Source organism: Capsicum annuum, chromosome 10 (assembly GCF_002878395.1).
Source record: "Capsicum annuum cultivar UCD-10X-F1 chromosome 10, UCD10Xv1.1, whole genome shotgun sequence".
Taxonomy (NCBI): domain Eukaryota; kingdom Viridiplantae; phylum Streptophyta; class Magnoliopsida; order Solanales; family Solanaceae; genus Capsicum; species Capsicum annuum.
In genome coordinates, this window is record NC_061120.1 from 202,065,502 (window position 1) to 202,088,172 (window position 22,671).

The window sequence follows — 22,671 nt, forward strand, 5'->3', positions numbered from 1 at the left end:
TTTCTCATCCTTGCATCTATGCATGCTATCCAAAGTCTCAGGTAATGTAACTATTCCAAGATATAATATCCTAGTAGTTAAAAGTTCAGATGAGTTCATGCATCATGCATTAGTTTCAGAATCCCGAGGTTTTGTTATAATCTAGTTGGTAGATACCCTGTGCATCGCCTAGTATCTCAGTTTGGTGTGTGTTTTTAGAGGGACATAGTGTCCCAAGGGGGAGATACTAGTGTCCCAAGGGGGAGATACCCCCGACCTTTCCTTAACTCTCTCGTGTCTTAGATCCTTCAGTTTCTCCTTGCATAACGAATTCAGCCTAGAACAGAGAGTACTCATAAGTTAACCCTTAAGTTAAAACCTCAGTTGTAAGTCAAGTATTTAGAGGTTCAGCGGTTCAGCTCAGTTCTTGATGTTCAGTCCATATGTCACGTATCAGACTCAGTCATGTTCTCATGTTCTAGTTCAATCTTAGTACCTTTATCATTGCATGTTCAGTCACATGTTCATGAGTTAGTTCAGTCATGTATTCACGCATCAGATATGCGTGATCAGTTTATCAGTTATGTCAGTTATGTAATCATGCATCAGATATGCATAATTCATCTTTTAAGTTATGTATTGGATTAGATATGCATTCTTATTTTGAGAAAACTTGATTTATAAGAATCCTCAGTCCTACATTCATAAATCAGTTACCCATGCATCAGGTATGCATGTTCAGTATGAATTAATTTATTTGTAACATCAGTCATGAGATCATGTTTCAGTCATTCATGTTCAGTTCATGTTTAGCTTATTGTTTCCCCTCTCAACCAGTCTCATTCGAGGATGAATGCTCTCAAGGGGAGATATTATAATACCCCGTAAAATCTTAAGTCTAAAGTTTAGCTCATTAAGCTTTTTAAGTTCCTAGACTTAGAAAATTTTGCCAAGTGCTTAACACTTAGCCTCATTTTAGACCTCCAAACTTAGGGGATTTATTTGATGACCTTTCCATCCTATGGTTTACAATTTTCAAGTTGCGTTATGATGGGGCAAGGTCGTAGTACATCCCGAGTAAGTTTCAGAATTTTTCAAATAGCGTAAGGGCATGTTTGGGTTTCCAAACCAGTAGCTCAAGGCCGTTTAGCTCGCGTCGCCCAGCTTTCACCACCGATATTGCCAGGCATCACCTAGGAAACTACACTACTATTGCTAGGCGTCGCCCAAAAAACTCCACCACTATTGCCAAGCGTCGCCCTACAAGTCCAGTGCGTGCCCAATTTTCAGCATTCCACTTCCGTGCCTTGAGGGGTAATTTGGTCAATTTCTCACCCCTATATAAGTCAAAAACATGGGATTAAGCCTCCATTACACCAAAATATAACCTATTTTCTCAAAATCCTCTCAATAACAAGATAGGGTTTCAATTGGGGGATTAAAGTTCAAGCAAATTCTACCATCAAATTCCAAGAATTTTTTCATCAATCTTTATTAAATCAAGAGCTAAGGTATGCATAGTGTTCATCCACGGCCCCCTTTCATCTATGGAGTTCAAGAATCAATCTTTGAATACTAAATTATGAATTTTTTATGGTGATATGATTTTATTCATGTTGGTAGTTGTTATTTGTGTTGTAGAGTAGTATTTTTATGTATTTTCATGGAGGTTATGATCATGTTTGTTAGAACCTATGAATTTGGGTGGTTTAATATGGTGAAATTGATGAATACACCTATGTCTTAAAGAGTGCATGCAAGGTGTTTGATAAAATGCCTAGAAAGCTAGGAATCATGTTTCCATGGCTCAATAGTATCTAAATGGCTAGCCGATGTTAACCATTATGATTCAACATGAATTCCATGCTATCATTGTGTTGCTATTTTTGTGGTATAAACGTTCATGATAATGGAGTTATACATTATGTACATGATATATATGCATTCCCTTTCATGCATAAGATGTTGAGAACTACATGTAGTATAATATCCCCTACTTATGATGTTATGAATTGTGAACTTTGTTCTCATGATCAAGTAAGTCATGTTGTGTCAATTTCCTTCCATCGAGTCCTGCGGGTACTCGTACCCAAAACATATAGGTGTGTGCCTAGATCCATGTAATATTATCACGATACTCTTAGTCAAGCCATGATCTATAGAATTCAGTCAGTCATGTGACTCAGGAAAACTCAGAAATTTCAGAAGTCTCAGTATTCAGTAATCTCAGCGATCTCAGTACTTAATAATCTCAGTAATCTCAGTAACAACAATAGTCCTAGTAATCTTAGTAATTTTAGTACTTTCAGTTAGTCCTCAAAACTCAGTACATTTTGTTAGTTAAAGGAACTCAGTAAACTCAGTTTAGCTCCACTAAACAATACCACTAGTATCAGTTCACTTAAATCAGTGCAGTTCAGTTCAGCTAATCAATTTAGTTTGGTCAATCAGTTTAGCTCAATTAATCAGTCAGTGTCTTTAAGTTGGGAGTACGATTCAACACCAAGTGAGCCTAGGGATAGGGACTCACCCTCTAGATAGGACTGAGATCCTTAGAAGAAATCCCTATGTTCCAGAACTACGTAGCCAGCGTAGGTATGAGATATCACCCGTTAGATAGGACTGGCATACTCAGGGATCACCCGTTAGCATATTTATATGTATAGGACTGGTCCCAGGGGTCACTCGCTAGATTAGGACTGACTCCATAGCAGTTGTGTTTACTGGTGGCGCAGTATTGATACCCTTCCAGTTAGGGTAGAGATTAGACCCTAGTCAACTTAGCATAGGGCATGTGTGTTAGATGAATACATCCCACAGTTTTAGTTACAGAATCAGGACTGTCAGATACAGTCAACTCAGCATAGTAGCACAGATTCAGGGCTATTATATACAGTCAAATCTTATCAATTATCATCACACTAAGAGATTACCCACTAGATAGGACTGATCTTAACTATAGTTAATTAGTATCAAAATCATCAAAATTAATGATCACCCACTAGATAGCACTGATCTCAGACTAAGTCAAATCATATTTTATTATCAATATACTCAAAGATCACCCGCTAGATAGGACTGATCTCAGATTCAGTTACTCCATGTAGAACAGAACTCAGATGGTTCCATCAAAACTTAGACTATCATATACAGTAGCTTAGTATTAATTACATTGGTTAGATGGATCATCACAGTTATATCAGTTATGTTAGTCGTCATAGCTTACGTTATCAGTATTCAGTTTTAGGACTATTAGGAACAGTTAAACAAACTAGTTTTTCATAATTTGGACTATCAGAAATAGTAATTCATCTATTCAATATCTCAATATCAGTACACTCATATTGTTAGCATTCAGATTCAGTTTTCAGTATCACTACGAGTTCAGTTTCAGTTACTTACACATGTATGTATTCTCTTATTCATATTAGTCAGCATTGTTCATCCATATAACCCTTTGCAGTTAGCCTACCTCACTCGGATACTCAGTAAATTCAGATGTACTGACGCATTCACGCTATGGTGTTTTATTTTATGCCATAGGTTCAGAGGCACGATCTCCAGATCAGTAGTAGATTCTAGTCTCAGCAGTCAGAGTTAGAAGTGAGTCCTTATCTTTCGAGGACATGATAATTTCATTACTATTTCATTTCTTAGTTTAATTTAGTTGGGGACACATACCATCAACTCCTTATTCAGACAGTTTAGAGGCTTTCAGACTATAGCATGTCAGACAGTTATTTCAATTTTGTTTTAGTATTGTTATACCATTTTCAAACATTATGTTATCAGATGTTTATCTAGTTTCAACCTTATGGCCTTTCAGTTCATGTTTTCATATTTATATTCATATATTATGTAGTGTACAGGTATAGATATCATTCATGGGTTAGATTGTGGTCTTTCGGGTCATGAGCACTGTGTAGCATTTCGGTTCAAAAAATCAAGGCGTTACACAAAGTGGCTTGAGGAAATTAATAGGGTTAACAATCCAAAGTACTGCAAGTTTTATCACGTTATTGGTCACCCGATGGGAAAAATTTATGTTTTAAAGGAGAAAATCATTACACTAGTAAGTGAAGGAAAAATCATCATCGACATGGATCAAACCATAGATGCAAATCATGCTGGTGTTATCAATCGACAAAAATGCTCCAAGCTGTAGACTATACGAAGCACCATTTTATTACAATTTGGGAGCTTCAGTCCGGTTAAAGATGATGAACCAAAATGAACTTCTGAAGCTGCAATAGAGTTAGATGATAATTCTAAAAATGATGAGGATAGCGATTAGACTCTGGTTTCTCATAAAAAAGAAGACATCAAGAAATTCCAAGAATACAACTTCCTAAGCTAAAAGTGGTGGGGCATAATGTGGATCAGCTACGACCATCAAAAAGTGTCAAGGTTAATGCTAACAAGAGGACCAGTGGTTTATTATCCTAGAAGGCCCGAAGACCTGTCACGTTGCATGAATTTTTTTCAAAAAAATTCCTTCAAGATAGCCAAGTCAGGATGACACATGTAATTTCTAGTATAAAAGAACCCAAGGAAGGCAAATAAGAGAATCATCTAACAATAGCATAAGAATTTCATGTTAAGCAAATAAGTGCACAGTGTTTTGCTGTAATTTCCTTCATCGATGATGACTTATTATTAGGGTCCAAACTATATAATATCCTTGATTTGTCATAAGAGCTATTCAAGAACAACATCTCAATCGCATACTGATCGATAATGGTTCAGTGGTTAATATCATGGAAAGGATAGTGCTCAAAAGGCTTGGAATCTCTATTGATGAGCTGTCCAAAAGAAATATAACAATCCAAAGCTTTAATCAAAGAGGGCAATGAGCCATGGGAAAAATCTCTGTAGAATTGTCCATTGTCAATATAAAATCAAACACTTTGATTCACGTCATAGATGCCAAGACATCATACAACTTGCTGCTTAGATTCCCCTAGTTGTATGAAAATGGATTGGTGCCATGTACTTTGCATCAATGCATGAAGTATAGTAAGGATAGTGAGGTAGTCAAAATTGATGTGGATATTATTCCTTTCACAGTGACAGAGTCATAATTGCAGATGCAAAATTCTACTTGGACTTTTGCGAGTTAGATGTGATGAAACCAAACCCTCTAACCCAACCGGGGTCAATTGAAAAGAAAAGATAGGAGTACAAATGGATGTTGCTAAAGGAATCACCATTAAGTTCTCATCATCTGAAGGAGACATGAAAGAAAAGATAGATAATGGGCGTTTAGTCTTTTTCTAAATTCCATGTGAGCGTGGAAGAGTGGGACAACCCTTGCTAGAGTTATATAATCAACAAGTTCTCCATCTAAGAAAAGAAAGGAGCGATGAAATGTTGTAAGATTTGAAGAAGAGTATTACTATACCAGTTGTACAAATCCAACCTATTACTCACATTACTTGAAAAATCAGGTTATGAATTCTCCAATCCGACAAGACTAGGAGAGATCAAAGATGAAGTCACTGGTAAAAAAATATGCAGCCTTACAGCATCCCAAATGAAGTTGAGAAAGCAAGGACATTATGTCGCCACTTCTAAATTTGGGCTAGGATTCAACTTTCCAAAGACTCTTCAAATTTCATCTAGGAAGGTAAAGGAAATGACTTCATCTCACCACATCTCAGTAGAAGGAGAAAAAAAAGGTGAGGAAGAGAAAACGCCACAAGAGACCCCAGTGTTTACTCACATAGGAAAATCAATTCCTCGTGTCTCTGTATTTATTAGATTAGGAGGCAAAGATTGAAGTGGAGCTTTTAACTGTGTATAAGGACGTGTCACCATCGTGAATGCCTCTATTTTTCTTTGTTTGAGAACCATGGAAAAGCCATTATCTAGAAAGACGTTATTGGGGCACGAATAATAATATTTCTCTGAGGACATTGATGAAAAGGAAATTCATAGTGCTTTCCCATCGCATATTAAAAAACGTCTATATTGTTAATTACCATAGATAGCCCTCTAAAGGTAAGAAAAAGAACTATTGTTTTTTCTAACCAACATCTTGTAGAAATAAAAGAGGATCTAGAGGAAGCCAGTGCATTATATCCTATAACGGTGGAGGACAATTTATGCCATGATGAATTAGATGATGATGTTCAAGAAGTACCCCCTCAACTAAAGGATGAAGTAGAATCGACTGTAGATGAACTTAAGGAGATAAACCCAGGTACATTGGAGAATCCGCACCCAACCTTTGTTAGTACACTTCTTCCACCGTAAGAAGAGACGAACTACTTCAAGTTATTAGTTGAGTTCAAAGTTGTCTTTGCCTGGTCATACAAAGAAATGCCTGGCCTTAGTCCTAAGGTAGCTATTCATCATTTGGGGATCAAAAAGGGGGCATGTCCTGTAAAGCAGTCACAACGAGTGTTTCTCCCTAAGTTAGTAACACAAATTCAAGTAGAGTTTTATAAGCTCATCAAAACCGAATTTATTCGAGAGGTGAAATAACTATCATGGATCTCAAATATTGTACCTATAAAAAAAATGGCCAAATACGTGTGTGTGTGTTGATTTTTGAGACTTGAACAAGGTGTGTTAAAAGGATGATTTTCTTATACCAATCATAGAGCTCATGGATGATGCGACGACTGGGTATGAAGCTATGTCATTTTTGGATGGGTCTTTCATATATAACCAAATCAGAATATCCCTAAGAGATGAAGAATGCATTATTTTCTAAACTCCAAAAGGGATATACTGCTACAAGGTGATGCCTTTTTGTCTATAGAATGTAGCTACCACCTACCAACATGCAATGGAAAACATTTTTTAGGATATGTTGCATAAGAGGGTGGAATGTTGCGTCGATGACTTGGTGGTGAAGACAAAGTATAGGGACGGCCATCTTGATGATCTTCATATTTTTTTGAGAGGTTAAGAAAATTTAACTTGAAAATGAATCCAAAATGTGCATTTGGAGTTACTTCGGAAAAGTTTCTTGGCTTTATTGTGCATCACCCCAAAATTGAAGTTGATCCCACATAGATTGATGCCATTCAGTAAATGCCGGTGCCAAGGAACTTAAGAGACCTCCGCATTCTATAAGGAAATTTGGCATTCATTCGGAGGTTCATCTCTAACTTGGGTGGATAATTTCAACCCTTCATTCATCTAATGAAGAAAGATTCCCCTTTCTACTAGGACCAATCATGTCAAAATGCTTTTAAAAGCATCAAAAGATACTTGTTGAATCCTCCTATATTAGGGTCACCAACTCCTGGGAGTCCATTGATACTCTATATTGCATCACAAGAGTGATCACTTGGAGAACTTCTAGCTCAAGATAATGAAGCTAAGAGAGAACAAGCATTTTACTATCAAAGTCAAACTTTGATAGGAGCTGAGTTAAATTAAACGCCCATTGAAAAGATGTGTTTGGCTTTGCTTTATGTGATAAAGAAATTAAGGAATTATTTTGAAGCATACACCACCAAGCTAATTTCCTGAGCTGATCCTGTGAAGTTTGTGATGACTCGTCCAGTTCTGTCAGGACATCTAGCCAAATAGTTTATATTGTTTAACCAATATGAGATCAAATGCATGACTTAAAAGTTTATGAAACAGCAAGCACTTGCTGATTAGCCCCTGCCAGTAGAATGGGAAATTTTAGATGAGTTTCCTAATGAAGATGTATTATTTACTAAAGAAATGCCAACATAGACAATGCTCTTCAATGGATCAACACTTCAAGATGGTGCAGGGGTAGGCGTAGTATATCACCAAATAGACTAATCTTGCCATTTTTATTTATTCTGGGTGAAACATGTTCTAATAACATTGCAGAGTACCAAGCTTTAATTATTTGACTTGAAATGGCATCAGATATAAAGATTCCATAATTGGATATCTATGGTGACTCTAAGTAGATCATAAATCAACTCTTAGGCAGTTACAAGGTGAAGAAGGAAGATCTTATACCATATCATAGATACACTACTCGTTTGCATGAAAGGTTTGATCAAGTGTTCTTAAACCACGTCCTAAGAGAAGAAAAGTGCATGGCAGATGCTCTAATGATTTTAGCTACGACTATGGCACTCGGAGAAAATGAGTCAATAAAGGTGCAAGTGAGTCATCAGTGGGTTATTCCCAGTTGCCTTGATCTTCAATTATACAAAAGCCTCTATACATCTATTCGAGTCGCTGAAGAAGAAGATTGGAGAAAACCACTAATTGAGTATCTTGAACATGGAAGGCTACCCGATGAGCTGTGAAAAAGACCATACATTAGGAGAAGTTCACCACGATTCATCTTCCATGAGGGGATTTATTTTGAAGTTCTTACGAGGGGTTACTCTTACGATGTCTTAAAAAAGAAGAAGCTCAACAAACAATGGAGGAAGCACAATCTGGCACATGTGGAGCATATCAATCAGGGCCTAAACTTTATTTTTGCATCAAAAGGATAAGCCACTACTAGCCAACAATCGTGATGGACTTTCTAAAGCATACCAAAAGGTGTCAAGCATGTCAATTTCATACTAATTATATACATCAGGCACCAGAGCATCTTTTTCCAACTATAGCACCATGGCCTTTTGATGCATGGGGACTTGACGTCGTTGGACCTCTCCTAAAGTCGTTAAAAGTCCAAAAGTACATCTTAACTGCTACTGATCATTTCTTGAGATGGGCTGAAGCCATGCCGCTAAAAGAGGTGAAAAAGGAAAATGTTGTTGATTTTATCAAGTCAAACATCATCTTTAGGTATGAAATACAAAGAGATATAGTTACTAATAATGAAACACCCTTCAATAATAAGCTCAGAGGACATTCTGGGAGATGTTCAATTTTAAGCAACATAAGTCTTCAATGTGCAATGCACCTACCAATGGTCTTGCCAAAGCTTTTAATAAAACACTTGGTAACCTATTGAAGAAAGTGATTGCAAAAAATAAAAGAGATTGGGATGAAAGGACCGGTGAAGATTTGTGGGCTTATTATACGACCTCCAGAACTGCTACCCAAGAGACTCCATATTCATTGGTGCATGGCATAGAAGCTGTCCTTCCACTAGATCAACAAATTCCATTGCTATGAATGGCGATCTAAGAAGGTATTATAACTAAAAGTAATGCTCAACTTCATCTGACAGAGTTAGAGGCATTGGACGAGAAGAGAGTAGAATCAGAAAAAAGTTGGAGTGTTATCAAGCTCGACTTTCTAGATCTTTTCAACAAGAGAGTGTAATTTTAAGTAGAAGACTTGGTCTTAGCAGTTCGAAGACCCATAATCCTCAATAAATGCATCAGTGAGAGGTTTACATCTAAGTGGGATGTGCCATATGTTGTGAAAGAAGAATATTCAAGTGGCGCTTATAAGATTATCGATAAAGATGGTGTAAGAGTTGTTCCCATCAAAGGCAAGTTCCTGAAGCAATACTTTCCATGAAGGTCTTATAGACTCCTTAAGGCACGAGTATAAATTGCATGTCCACTCCTAGACCGCATGAGTCTAAACTGTGAATGGTTCTAAAAATAATAATAATAATAAATAAATCAAAAAAGAAAAAAAAGTCTAACTCATCATCCGAAATTATGTTATGACTTGATCCACCTGAGGTACTTAGGCAGCTTAGAGTATGTTTTTACTCAAAGTTCAGTCATATGAGCTAAAAAAAAAGAGAAATGAAAAGGAAGTGTCATTACTTGAGCACGACAATAATAATTTTAAGTGACATATATATCACATGAATTAGATGTTTCTTCGTTTAGTTTACCACAAACGTTCAAAGGTAAAGAACAAATAAAGTAAAGCGGACTTCGATGGTATATCTTGATAAATTTGTAAAGCATATGGTCCTGATTTTTACCTATGTTGTATATCTTGGTGATAAATTTGTAACAAAAAAGACGGATTATGATTCAAGTACTTCTGTGTCAAGTTATGAATTTTGTACCATAGCCACTCAAAGTTGCAAAAGAGACCCTCACGTTTCAAACTGAACTGACTTCAATGGAGAATTTTTACAATTCCGCAAAGGATATGGTCTTGAATTTTACATTTATTGTATCTTTAGATGTTTTATTTGTAACAAAAAGGACGACTTCTAATTCAAAGACTTCTGCGTCAAGTTATGAATTTTCTACCATAGCAACTCAAAGCTGCGAAAGAGACCCTCATATTTCAAACTGAGCTAACTTCAATGAAGAATCTGTACAAATTTGTAAAGGATATGGTCTTTACTCTTTCATATGTTTTATAACTTGGTGTTATCTTTTTAAATAAAAGGGCGTCTTGTAATTCAAAGACTTCTGCGTCAAGTTATGAATTTTCTACCATAGCCACTCAAAGCTACGAAAAAGACCCTCAAGTTTCGAACTGAGCTGACTTTAATGAAGAATCTATACAAATCAGTAAAGGATATGGTCTTGATTTTTACATATGTTGTATATTTTTTATTATGTTTGCAACAAAAATGACGTCTGTAATTGAAACACTTCTATGTCAAGTTATGAAGTTTCTACCAAAGCCACTTAAAGCTGTGAAAGAGACTCTCACATTTCTAACTGAGCTGATTTCAATGACGAATTTGTACAAATTCATAAAGGATATAGTCTTGATTTTCACATATGTTATAGCTCTTTGTGTTATCTTTGCAATAAAAAAGATGGTTCATAATTCAAATACTTGTACGATGAGTTATAATTTTCTACCCTAGCCGTGCAAAACTTTGAAATTAGATAGATTCATGGTTAACTTACACAAATTAATTTTGGTTAATTGTAAATAAGTTTGATTTTGATACATGTTGTCAATAGAGCTCAAAGTTTATTCGTAACTGGGGGCAAATTCATCTTGCTTGATCATTTAAAAAAGAAAACAGAAGCAACGATATTTAAACAAAAGTTAAAGGTCATTTTTACTACACCAAAGGCAAAAATGTCACTACATCATAATAAGCAATAAAAAAATCCTAAGCAGATATCTAATCTTTGAAAAAGGTTAAAATTCTAGAATTTGCTGATGACTCACCTCAACTGCCTCTTTCAGTTTGGATAGTATCTCTACTTCGTCTTCAGATAATGGATGTTTCTCTCTAATTTTATGAAGCTCGCCCTCAAAAGTATTAATCTTCTCTTGACTTTTAGACAACCGCTCCTTTTGCTCTTTTATGCATGAAATGGTCTTCTCCCTCTTCGTAGATAAGTGCTTCATCAAACTTAGCAAGATTTGATTGGATATCCTCCATGAGCACTCGCTCCTTGGTATTTTCCTCTTTTGCATTAACAAGGCTTTGTTGCACATCAGAGAGCATTTTTTGATAGTTCTCTTTAGTTATTTTCTAGGATGAAGATGATTTCATAGCATCATAATCCTCATATATTTTTATAAAAGCATTAACAGAGTCCTCTAGAATAGAGGTATTATGGCGTTAATCCCTTTGAGGTCCTCTATAAGCATATTCACACCATTTTCAACTTTGAGAAGTCGTCCGAAGATTCAATGGAGAACATGGTTAGCCATTCATGCAATGCACCACACATCTGAAGAATGTAAGACTTCTTAAATTAGAGATCGTCTCTTGTGGTTCAAAATTTGGAGCAACATTTGACAATAAACATAATGAAGGCTCATGAACTTTGGGCGACTTAGCTTGGGCAGCCACAACCTTTATGTTATTTATCAAAGATTCTGTGATAGGATAATAAGATATATCAAGGAAACTTGGACTCGTAATGTCATTAAAAATTTCATTAAGCGTATCAGTAGAAATGCCTTGGAGATCTAGCTTCAAAAAAAGGGAGAAACATTAGCAGGGTATTATTTTTTTTTTTTTTAAAAAAAAAAAAAAAAAAAAGTAATCTTACTTGTTCTGTGAGTTCAAGAAATGGCATAATGGAGCTACAACCATTAACAAAAAATTCCTCGCTATCTATAGTAGCAATGTCCAAATCAAAAAACTCGCTAGATTGGTCTTTTGCCTTTTGTTTTTTTGCATTTCTAATGTTAGTCTTTATCTCCTTCCGTTGAGCTTGTATCACCATTAGTATCTACAACTTCATTAACTATGAAGATCGGCGGAATCTTATTTTTGAGTGGCGTTTTGGTTGGCATATTTCCACTATTAATCTTATGCAAAGAAGAATAATTTTTTAGCTTGCGAGTCTTGATCGAAGCAACAGAAGGAGTGCCATTAAATTTCAATGAAGGATGACTTGATCCTTTTCCAGTTTTCACCAACTTACCCTTTGAAGGTAAAGACTTAGAAGACAACGAGCTCTTCTTTGACTTAACAAGGGAAGAAGTGGAAGACTTACCTTGTTCCGATGGACAAAGGGGAGTTTTCAACAGTATGACCGGATGCAAATCTAATAATATGAGTAGTTTTTTCAAAATATCTGGTAGGGACTAAACCTTCCTGAATACAACTTACGTCTGCACCACTGTCAATCATAGCGATATTTTTTTATTGAAATATAATTATTAATTAAAATAGTACAATTAACATACCGTTTATGGACTGCAACTATTTACATCATTCCTAAAAATAAATCATTTTTTGTATCAAGATTTTGTATTTTAGTGACTTCTTCATCAGATATTTCATTTCCTTTAGAAGTGGAAGGAATATCTGCTTGAAGATGATAAGAAGAGTTTGGGTTTTCTTCTAATTGGGAAATCCTATGATCATAAATCATTTGATTTTGTTTTAAAGAAAGAATTTCCTTTTTCAAATTTTCAACTTCAAATTTTAAATCATTAAAGGAAGTATCTCTTCCTGGAGTTTTACTCAAAGCAAGTCGCATATTAACTTCAGTAATTGAATAAGGCACATCATAATCATTATTAAAAATTCTTGATTTTGAGGGAGTACTAGTAGCAGTTCTTGTGGTAGAAAGAGAAATAATCTTTTCTCTAAGATTTTCATCAGAAACTTCTTTTAACAATTCAAGAACATTTTCAGTAGTTATATTATATTATATTATATTATGTAATGTAATATATTATTTTTACTAATAACAATATAATTAGATTACATAAAGTTAATATACAGCATTTTATATAATTATTTTGTAAAAATAATTATTTAGTTTTTACCTTTTCTTATTTCTAAAACAAACCACATGTCATAGGTTTTTTATTAAATTAATTAATAAAAAATTAATTTTTTAAATTTTAAATAAAAACCTACCACAAGTGGTGGCTTTTTTAAAAATATATTCTTTTTTTAATAAATTTAAAAAATCGACCTCAAGAGGTCGGTTTTTGAAAAAATAATTAAAAAAGAATTTATTTTAAATTATTTTTTTTAAACCGGCCACTTGTGGTCGATTTTGTTACTTTTTTTTTAAATTTTAATTTTTAAAATATATAATAATTAATATAGAAATAATTAAGATATTTATTTTGATATTTTATAATTATAAAGCTACCACATGTGGTAGCTTTTTTTAATAATTTTTTTAAAAAAAAAATTAAAAAACCGACCACTTTTTGTGGTCTATTTTTTCGATTTTTTTAGTAGTGTATGTCACATCTTTCTCCAACCCATACTGGAGAGATGTGTATACGAACCGATATATGCATAATCATAAACTGTAATTGCATCCTTTATAATGATAAACACTTCTCAAATATCGAATAATCATCATAACACGACCCTTGGCCCAATAATATATCTGGAATAATCGCAAGATCATAATCATGGCCTTAGACTAATGTACATATCTGGAACTCACATCAATAATCATATTTATAAGTCGTACCATATCTATAATCATCTCACATATAGTAGGCATCTCACATCTAGGAGGCATAATATCAATAAGCATATCACCTCTAATAGACATCTCATATCTGTAGGTTATACAAAATGACTAAGAGGAAAATCATCTCTATAAGCCCAATAATCATAACTAAGAGGAAAAATGCCTCTCTAAGAGCCATATATCATAATTAACAAAAAAATGCATCTCTATTGGCCAAATATCATAACTAAGAGGAAAATGTATCTCTATGAGCCAAATATCATAATTAAGAGGAAAATGCATCTCTATGGGTCAAATACATAACTAAGAGAAAAATGCATCTTTATGTGCCAAATATCATAATTAAGAGGAAATAACATCTCTAAAGACCCAATATCACATGAAAATTAACATCTCTATAGTCCATTGATCTTAATCCGACTAAATCATCACAATTTATCAATTCACCAAGTAAATCTCATAAATAAGGCTCATTAGTCTTATAACTAGACTTGCTATTTGTAACTAAGCCCACAAGGGCTAACACAAATCTTGGCCTAAGTGGGCCGAATGATCCCACTTCTAATCCTCAATCTCCATATTTAGGCAAACTACACACAAAACTAGACTAAGGTATCTAGATCAACTTCTAGATGTCAAGTAAACCATAACCGATCCTAAAATAGGAAATTTGTCTAGAAATATGAGCAATTATGCCAATTCTACCCCAAGATACGGTTTGAAGATCACTAGACTAGCCCAACTAAGGTTAATCACACTAACTATGATTTCAACATTTGAGCCACATCCCAAACCTGGCATCATAGCATTTCCATACTACAAAGTAATTCAATCTAGGGAGAAGGCAATAGGATTCTAAAAGGGTCATAAACATACTACCTTACTGGTCCCAAACCCTCAATTAATGGATGCAAACAAATCAAATTTGGGACTAAATTAAGTCCTAAGCTAAATTGGTATTTTGGGTCAATAACAAAGAAATTCACCAATAAAGTGATGAAATTTTACCTTAATCCGGAAGATAATCATGATAAAAGATATTTACCAAACTCCTTAGATACCCACAAGAATCTATTTTGAGTTATCATACCCATTTATGGTTTTAGGCTCTCAAAGATGAAGGGAAAATGCCCAAGTTCACGACATTGAGTCTATTTATAGACCCCCTCTCTGAAGAGATGTTGTATCCCCGTGATATCAAAGCCAAAAACTTATTTACGACCCTCGAAACTTATTTAGAACCCAAATAACATAATCCAATAGTGAAATATATGTGTAAACCACATTTCAAATCCATTGAAATCATCAAAACTTTCATCCAAGATCATTTCGGAAAAAAGTGGGGCCACACCTATAGTTTCATTTTTAATAAAATCCGCTCAATAGCCCAAAATATGTTCGGAAGCCTTGGTACCTACACCAAGGGTCTCCTTATCCTAAAATCGACATTATGAATGCGATGGAGAAGTCGGATTATCAATGTGAGGGCGTTTCACTGATGTTTTTTCCTGATGGCCATTTAAAACTAGAGAAATTCTAAACAGAGAATTGGTTGTAAAAATCAAACAAACTGCCCAATGATTGAATCATCGGTCCCAGCGATTCATAAATGACTTGGAGCGACTATGGGGAAGCATAAACAATGAAAATAAGACTAAATATAGAAAAAGACCTGAAGGGTCATTGCACAAATGTATTAACTATTTTAGACTCGGAGTTGTATTAATACTATTAGTTGTTCTTCGACAAGATCTGCCAGGGTTTGGGATTGATATCTTATATGACTAATTATTCGATCTAGAACCCTTAAGTTTACAATGGATGTCCTAGAATTTAGCTTATGTTGGGCCTTTCTTTCCTAATTAACCCATTGCGTTAGCCCCGGATTATAAAATTGACTTACCTAATTGGTGAAAATTAGTAGGTGTCATCATGACTTGTAAATTGGATCGCGACATCATGACCCCAGACCAAGCACAATCAGCCAACGGTAAACCAAGCACAATAAGCCAACGGTAAACTCTTTTAATTCCTTATTTCAAAAAATTCACATCTATGACTTGTGGCTTGATTGCTGAATTTGAGCTACTGAATAGACTTTATTGCTGGGACTTTTTCCACTTATTATCCGATAAAGGGTTACTACTAACGGAATACAATGGACCAAATTCAACAGAATATTCCAAGGATGGTTAAGGGCTTCCTTGTACCCATATTGAAAATGAAATCTGAAAATATTCTTTCAACAATAAAGCAATGTTATAGTGATGAGATCAACAAAATATTCACACAACCAGTCAAAAATGAGATTTAAAAAATGTTGTCCACCTACTGAACAATATTATAGAGAGATGCGATCAACAAAGAATATGCACACAGTAATTCGGAATATAAAGCAAAAGCTTGAGTGAAATAAATCATATATTTATGTTCAGACCTTGCTCAGAAGCAAACCAAGAAGAGGAGAAATCTCCAGATCATTAATCTAAAACTTAGGTATAAAAAAATATAAAAAACATTGAGCATTCAAGAACTCAATGGCTCTCAAAACCACTCTAGCCAGTACGACTGTCTTTCTTGTGCTCTTCTTCTTTTTCAGTTTATTTATGTGAGTCCCAAAATATTTTTGGTAAAAAATGCAATGTTAATAGGACTCAATAGGTAACATATGAGTCAGAATTGCTTATTTTCTTTTAAATTCGAAAAAGCTATTTAAAAATTTGGATCCTCTGATTAAAAACTTTCAAAACAATTACAATTGTAAATTTGTATTTAGGTTTTATGAATAATTACATTATAATATGGTATAAATAAATCTTTGTTGCATAATAACATTAAGAAATTACACTGAACATTAGTCAATTTAAATTGAAACTCCAAATTAATCCAAACAAACTACAACAAAGAAAATAATATTTTTTGAGCAATTCACGTATACAAAGTATGAAATAAGGAGTACGAATAAAATAAATTAAATATAAAACTTACTTCTTCGTTGACAAATAAAAAACAAAATGTGTCTCATATTAATAATTCATGAATGTTGTCATTTGATAAATAATTTTCTCTGCTAAAGCTGTGCATGTAAGACTAACCAAGAACAACTAAGATGAATATATAAATTCATTAGTCTAGGCAACAACACATATACAAAAGAATCATCCTTCTTCCATTTTGATTCTTCTGAATTAAAACAACAACAAAAAAAGTAAAGGACAAAAGACGAAGAAAAAAGCCCCGTCATGGGGATAGTTCAGTTGTGTTTGCGCATGCATTATGCAAATTGTAGTAGGAAATGATTTTTTTTTCGCTTTTTGGACATAATTTTTAACATGTTTAATATAGTAAGTATTTAATAGCATAAAATAATAAAAAAGAGCGATAAAATAATTTTATTTATTGCAAAAACTTTTAATGATGGGCGAGAAAATTCAAACAACATTATTAAAGTCCTTTACATTATTAAAATGGGACGGAGGGAGTATTATATATATATATATATATAACACAGCTATTAAGAAAACAATGATTGATAATGTAACTTTACCATTTTACCCCTCTTAATTGTGTCTTGTTGTTAGTTCCAATATTGATTGATGACTAATACCAAGTCACTATTTATATTTTTAATAGTGTATTTTTAATGGTACTCCTCTTTGCAACATTTTTCAACTATGCTAATAATAAGGAGTAATCAATTATAATAAGGTTATAATGGGAAAAAAGAAATTGTCTTGTCTTAATAAGCAAAATAGGATATCAAATTAGAAAATTTGAGACTCATAAAATGGGACGAAGGGAGTATAACAAAAGGCAATCCAAAAGGTCACGAGAATGTCTATCCTAATGAGCATTAGTAATTGTTTTCATTACTGGAATTTCAAAAAAGGACAGATAACCCTAGTGTAACGTAAGACTCAAACTTGTCGCCTATAAATCACATGGTGACAATTTTTTCGTTGTGGTTAAGGCAAACCCAATAGAATAAAAGTGTAATATCTCTAATTAAACTGATAATTAGATCTAATTAAACCAATTAACGGCACCTTTCGTGTAATCGCCTTCACCCATTACACACAAAATTAAGAACAATCTTTTACATGTAACGATGCATCATCATTCTTTAAATTCTCTAATTCCCATCGTGTTAATTTTTTCTACATCACTTTTTCTTGCAGGTAAATTTTATCCTAGGAAAGCGAATTGCTTGAATATGAATATGTGTTGCGAGTTGATCATTCAACTAATAGTTATTATATCATAAAGTCTCATTTTCTTGTTGAAGATCATTGAAATCGAGAAGAAAAGCGACTTTTTGATTCATATATATAATTGAGATAAATAGTTAATCATTTTTTTTGTTTTGTTTGTTCATGCAGGATTAGTCAGAGCTGCCGTTGTTACACTTGATTCCATTGAAATATATAAGACACATGAATTATTCGGATCCAAACCGATATTGTTTTTCCAGTGCAAAGGGGAAAACAAGACAATTCTGCCTGATGTGAAGAAAAAACATGTGTTGTATATCTTCAAAGGTGAAGAGTCTTGGCAGGTTTGTAATAGCGATATCGCTTTTCCAGCTCTCCGTTCTCCAATTCTTTTCAATTTGAAATAGTCTCGCTTGACCTTCCATATTAGTCGTTGTAGTATTACTTTTGTAAATTCTTGTTCCATTGATTTCTTTTACTATCTATTGTCCGTTGTGATTTATTTATCTTATTACGATTAAATCTCTCTATAGTGACAGTATTTGTCTGAAAATTCATGGCTACCATAGAAAGGAGATGTTATACACATATACTGACATTTAATGTGCATATCTCATTTAGATGTTATAAACAATAAGTATGCAAAATTAGAATGAACATAAAAATAAAAAAGACAAAATGTTAGTAGCCTTTTCCTGGTGAAGTTATGAAATAACTGATATACACCATTTAAATACAATTTTTTTCTTTGAATTAGATATGTGTACTTGAAATTTATTGTGTGCATTTCTTAAAATTATTACATAATATTTGAGTATGTTGTTATAGAGAGAATTTTACAAAGAGTGTACCACTATAATAAATGTCATTGTTGTTATAGGTAGAATGCCGTTACAGAGAAGTAAAATATAACATGAAAAATCAATTTTGGTGAATATTAGACCATTGTAGTGAAATACCATTATAACAAGGTGACGTTATAGAGAAATCTGACTGTACCTTGTTGTAGGTACTGTTCCGTTTTTAGTATGCATTGCCATGCCTTGTGTAGTAGTTTGTCATTAGTTTCCTCATTCTTGTTGTTTCTTGATCCGGGTGTCTATGATTAACAACCTCTCTACCTCCGTAGGTTGGGTAAGGTGTGCGTAAACACTACTCTCCCCAGATCCCACTTGTTGGACTATACTTGGTATGTTATTGTTGTAATTGCATATTTGGAAGGGAACCTTGGAGCAACATTAAAGTTAGTTCAATATGATCTATCGATCATGCGTTCCAGCTGTGGAATCAATTGTCAATGTTTGTAGGGGTATTCTACCAACCCACCTCCAATCCCCCACCCCCCGGACCTGCGTGAGCATTAAATGCCTCTTGCACCAGAGTACCATTTTCATCAATAACCATTTGTAACAATGTTTGGTCATCAAGATGTTAGCTTGAGCCTCTATTCTACTGCCTTAGTTGTAATAAGCGGTCTCCTCTTAATAAGAATATTTGCATCTTGACGAAGACAATGTACCTATCTCTTTGGAATAAATTAAAACTTGTGCAATTGTGTGTGGGGAAAAAGATCAAACTTTTATATGTTGCTAGTAAACATGAAATGTGGCAGCACCCATGCCATTACTTTCCTTCTAAAACGTAACACATTGTGGGTGGGGGGAGCATAGGGCAGAATGTTACTCCTTTACCACATTGGTGAATTCTTTTACCTACATCTTTCCAAAGTGTATGTTCTTTGCATTCTCAATAGAATTTCTACAGAGGTATCTTTCCTGACTTACATCCTAGTTAGATCGATGGAAATCTACCCAATATCTGATGTTCAACTGTAATGTTTTGGTCTGTCGCACCTGCCCACCTGTGGACTTAGACATAACTCTTCTTTCTAAATGCTGCCTGGAACGGCTTCAATTAGGTTACTGTAGTTTTAGGGCCGGGGCAGGGAGTTTCATGTCTTCTTCTTTCTGGATGTAGAAAGAGTTAGTGGTCACAAATACACTTGAACTATCAGTTTGTCATCAGTTTCACGCCACACTATTTTGTTCCCTTCTCTTACATGAACTACATGAACAACGTATTAAGGTACACTTCAACTATCAGGTGTTTCTTTTTCCTACCTGTACTATCACCATCATTCAGGTAGGAAATAACCCCTTAGTTGCTGGGAATTTTATATGGGAATAGCGGAAAGTTTTTAATTTAAGACACTTATCACTTTATTTTGAATTCTTTAAATATTTTTGTCGCCAAACGACATTCCTCAGAGAAGAGTATCCTAAACTAGTAGCTCAATGTTGACCAAGCACAATAATTTCTTAATCCAAGTCTTCCTTAATAAAACATAAGAAAAAGGAAATGAAGCTTGAAACCTCATAAACCATAATCTCCCTCTTTAGCTACACCTAACATCCATGACAGAGTGGAATTCTAGTCAAAATAATCTGTGTTTATTTGCTTTATGCATGTCTTGAAAACAATTCAATGTTTCTTTCAATTTTCAACTTTTATCCGTGTAACTTGAAAAATGTGAATGCTGCTTGAGATCTTTATGCTAATTTTATGTGCATGGCATAATATAAATCTCCTTCCAGAATTTGATGTTGATTTGAATTTTATGTTTTAGCCTTTGACAGCGCTTACATATAAAAAATGCAAACGATGCGGGATCTACGAGAAGGACTCAATAAAGCCTGATGATACTTTCGATGAGTGGGAGTTATGTGCTTCTGATTTTACTAGTCCTCATGGGAAGTGTAGTCATTACATAAAGAAAGAGTTCAAAGCCACATTTTTATGTCCAGATTGTGTCCACCGTCGCGATGGTTAGTCTTCTAATTCCTTACGAACTTCTCCTTCTTTATTAATATTCTATGTGTTAACATTTTATTAGTGGATTCATTAGAGGTTAGGCTGTTGATGCAGATGAAGTTATGGATACTCCAATAGTTTTAATCTATAGATGGTAAAAGAAAAAACCAACTATATTTTATAAAACAGATCTACTAAGGCATATCATAATAAGTGTTCAGATAAAGTGCACCATAAGAAGTTGTGTAGGTTCACTAGTAGTTCGTTAGGGAGCCAAGAGTATCTGCTATAGGTTCGGACGAGCCTAATATTTTTTGTTCAATCATGTATTTGGCTTACCAGTAGACAGAGTGTTTAGCAGTCTGTTATTAATAATAAAATAAAATGTTCAAAGTGAATAACTACAAGGAAGAGGCTTAGCTTCATTTAATATGCTTTCTTCGGGACATAGAAATCGGTTTGTTAAATGTCTCTGGCAAGATGTAGCAATTTTGGCATTTTGGAATTTGAATATTCCTTTATGAAGGGTCAGTAACCAGTAAAGATATCATAATCTGACTTACATAGTGCCTGGGGAGCGCAGTCTGTTTGAGGATTGGAGAGGAGAGGTGGAAGAAAGGGCACGGGATGAATTTAGGAGTCTTTATTCCAGCCGTATTTATTATGTTTAACTACTTTGGAAATTCTGACGAAAGAATATTTTCATGGCCGATCCTTTCACGTCTTTTGACGACACAACTTAAATTTTTCTAAAATTTAGTTCAAGATTTTAGCATCTACGATATAGTTAACAGTTGAAGCTAATTCTGCTTCTGTGACTTTGTGCAGTTGGCTTAATATATACTTAGTACTAATTTTCAGTTTTGTTGTACACTGTTACTCTAGCTTCAAATCACGCATCTGGCTCAGAAAAAGGCGGACAGAGAATGCACTGGGCATTCCTGCTTCTCATCTGTGCCTTGGTGTCGATTGTTTTAGTTCTTGGAGCAGCTACTGCCTACAAATTTTGGAAGAAAAAAAAGAGGCAGCATGAGCAAGCTCGCTTCTTGAAGCTGTTTGAAGAGGACGATGACATAGAGGACGAATTAGGCATTGGGCCACTTAGTCATGTTATTTAGGAAACTAGTCATTTTTCACTTCTCGACATACGTGTAAATGCTTGATGTAGTTGTATAGTAGAACTTTTTTGTATCAAATCATAATATTGCAAGAGAATGTAGCAGATGTAGGTAACGCCACGAGCTTGGTAAGTTTTTTACTTTTCAGGGTAAATTGCAGTAATCATACTGTAAGATGACTCGATTAATACTCCTCCTGTACAGTACAATCACACTTGCACGTTTTATTTTTGAAGTGATTTGTTGAACATATTTTCATAAATGGACATCTTAAAATTCTCTAACAATACATGATGATCATTAATTGTTTTACACATTTGGGTGAATAAATTTGTATTGACCAATTGCATTGCTTTTAAATTTTAAGACATTCTTATGTAGTTGGAATATCTTATGGATCTTTATTGAGACATACAAGACATATTATTCATGTCTTTTTCTTAGCCGTTGCACATTATGACCAGCTTCTCATGTTGGGCTTAGAAAATCATGATTTTCTGGTGGTGTACATGTTGATCCATTGCACAAATGTTATTACAGAAAATCTTGATGATTTTTCGATGGTGCGCATGTTGATATTTAATGTACATATTTTTGTGAAAAATCATTGAGGCCCGACAAAGAAAAAACTTTGACTTGGAGTCCATGTTAGATATTTCTTGCTACACTACCACACACTAGGGCTACGTTCAAAACTCAGTGTCAGGATCTAAGCTGAGGCCTTGGCCGCAATGGAATTCCGAACAGTAAAGGCCAGATAAGACTCCTTAGCATACTATCATAACGATAATATAAACTAAA

General features: G+C 34.3%; 1 protein-coding gene across 1 annotated transcript; it reads left to right on the top strand.

Moving 5' to 3' along the window:
• Positions 1 to 17,626: 17,626 nt before the first annotated feature.
• On the top strand, positions 17,627 to 22,118 carry LOC107855230. Its single transcript, XM_047397865.1, has 4 exons — positions 17,627 to 17,908; positions 18,110 to 18,285; positions 20,568 to 20,766; positions 21,638 to 22,118. The coding sequence occupies exons 1-4, from the start codon at positions 17,839 to 17,841 to the stop codon at positions 21,868 to 21,870; spliced, it is 678 nt and encodes a 225-aa protein (XP_047253821.1). The 5' UTR covers positions 17,627 to 17,838; the 3' UTR covers positions 21,871 to 22,118.
• The last annotated feature ends 553 nt before the right edge of the window (positions 22,119 to 22,671 follow it).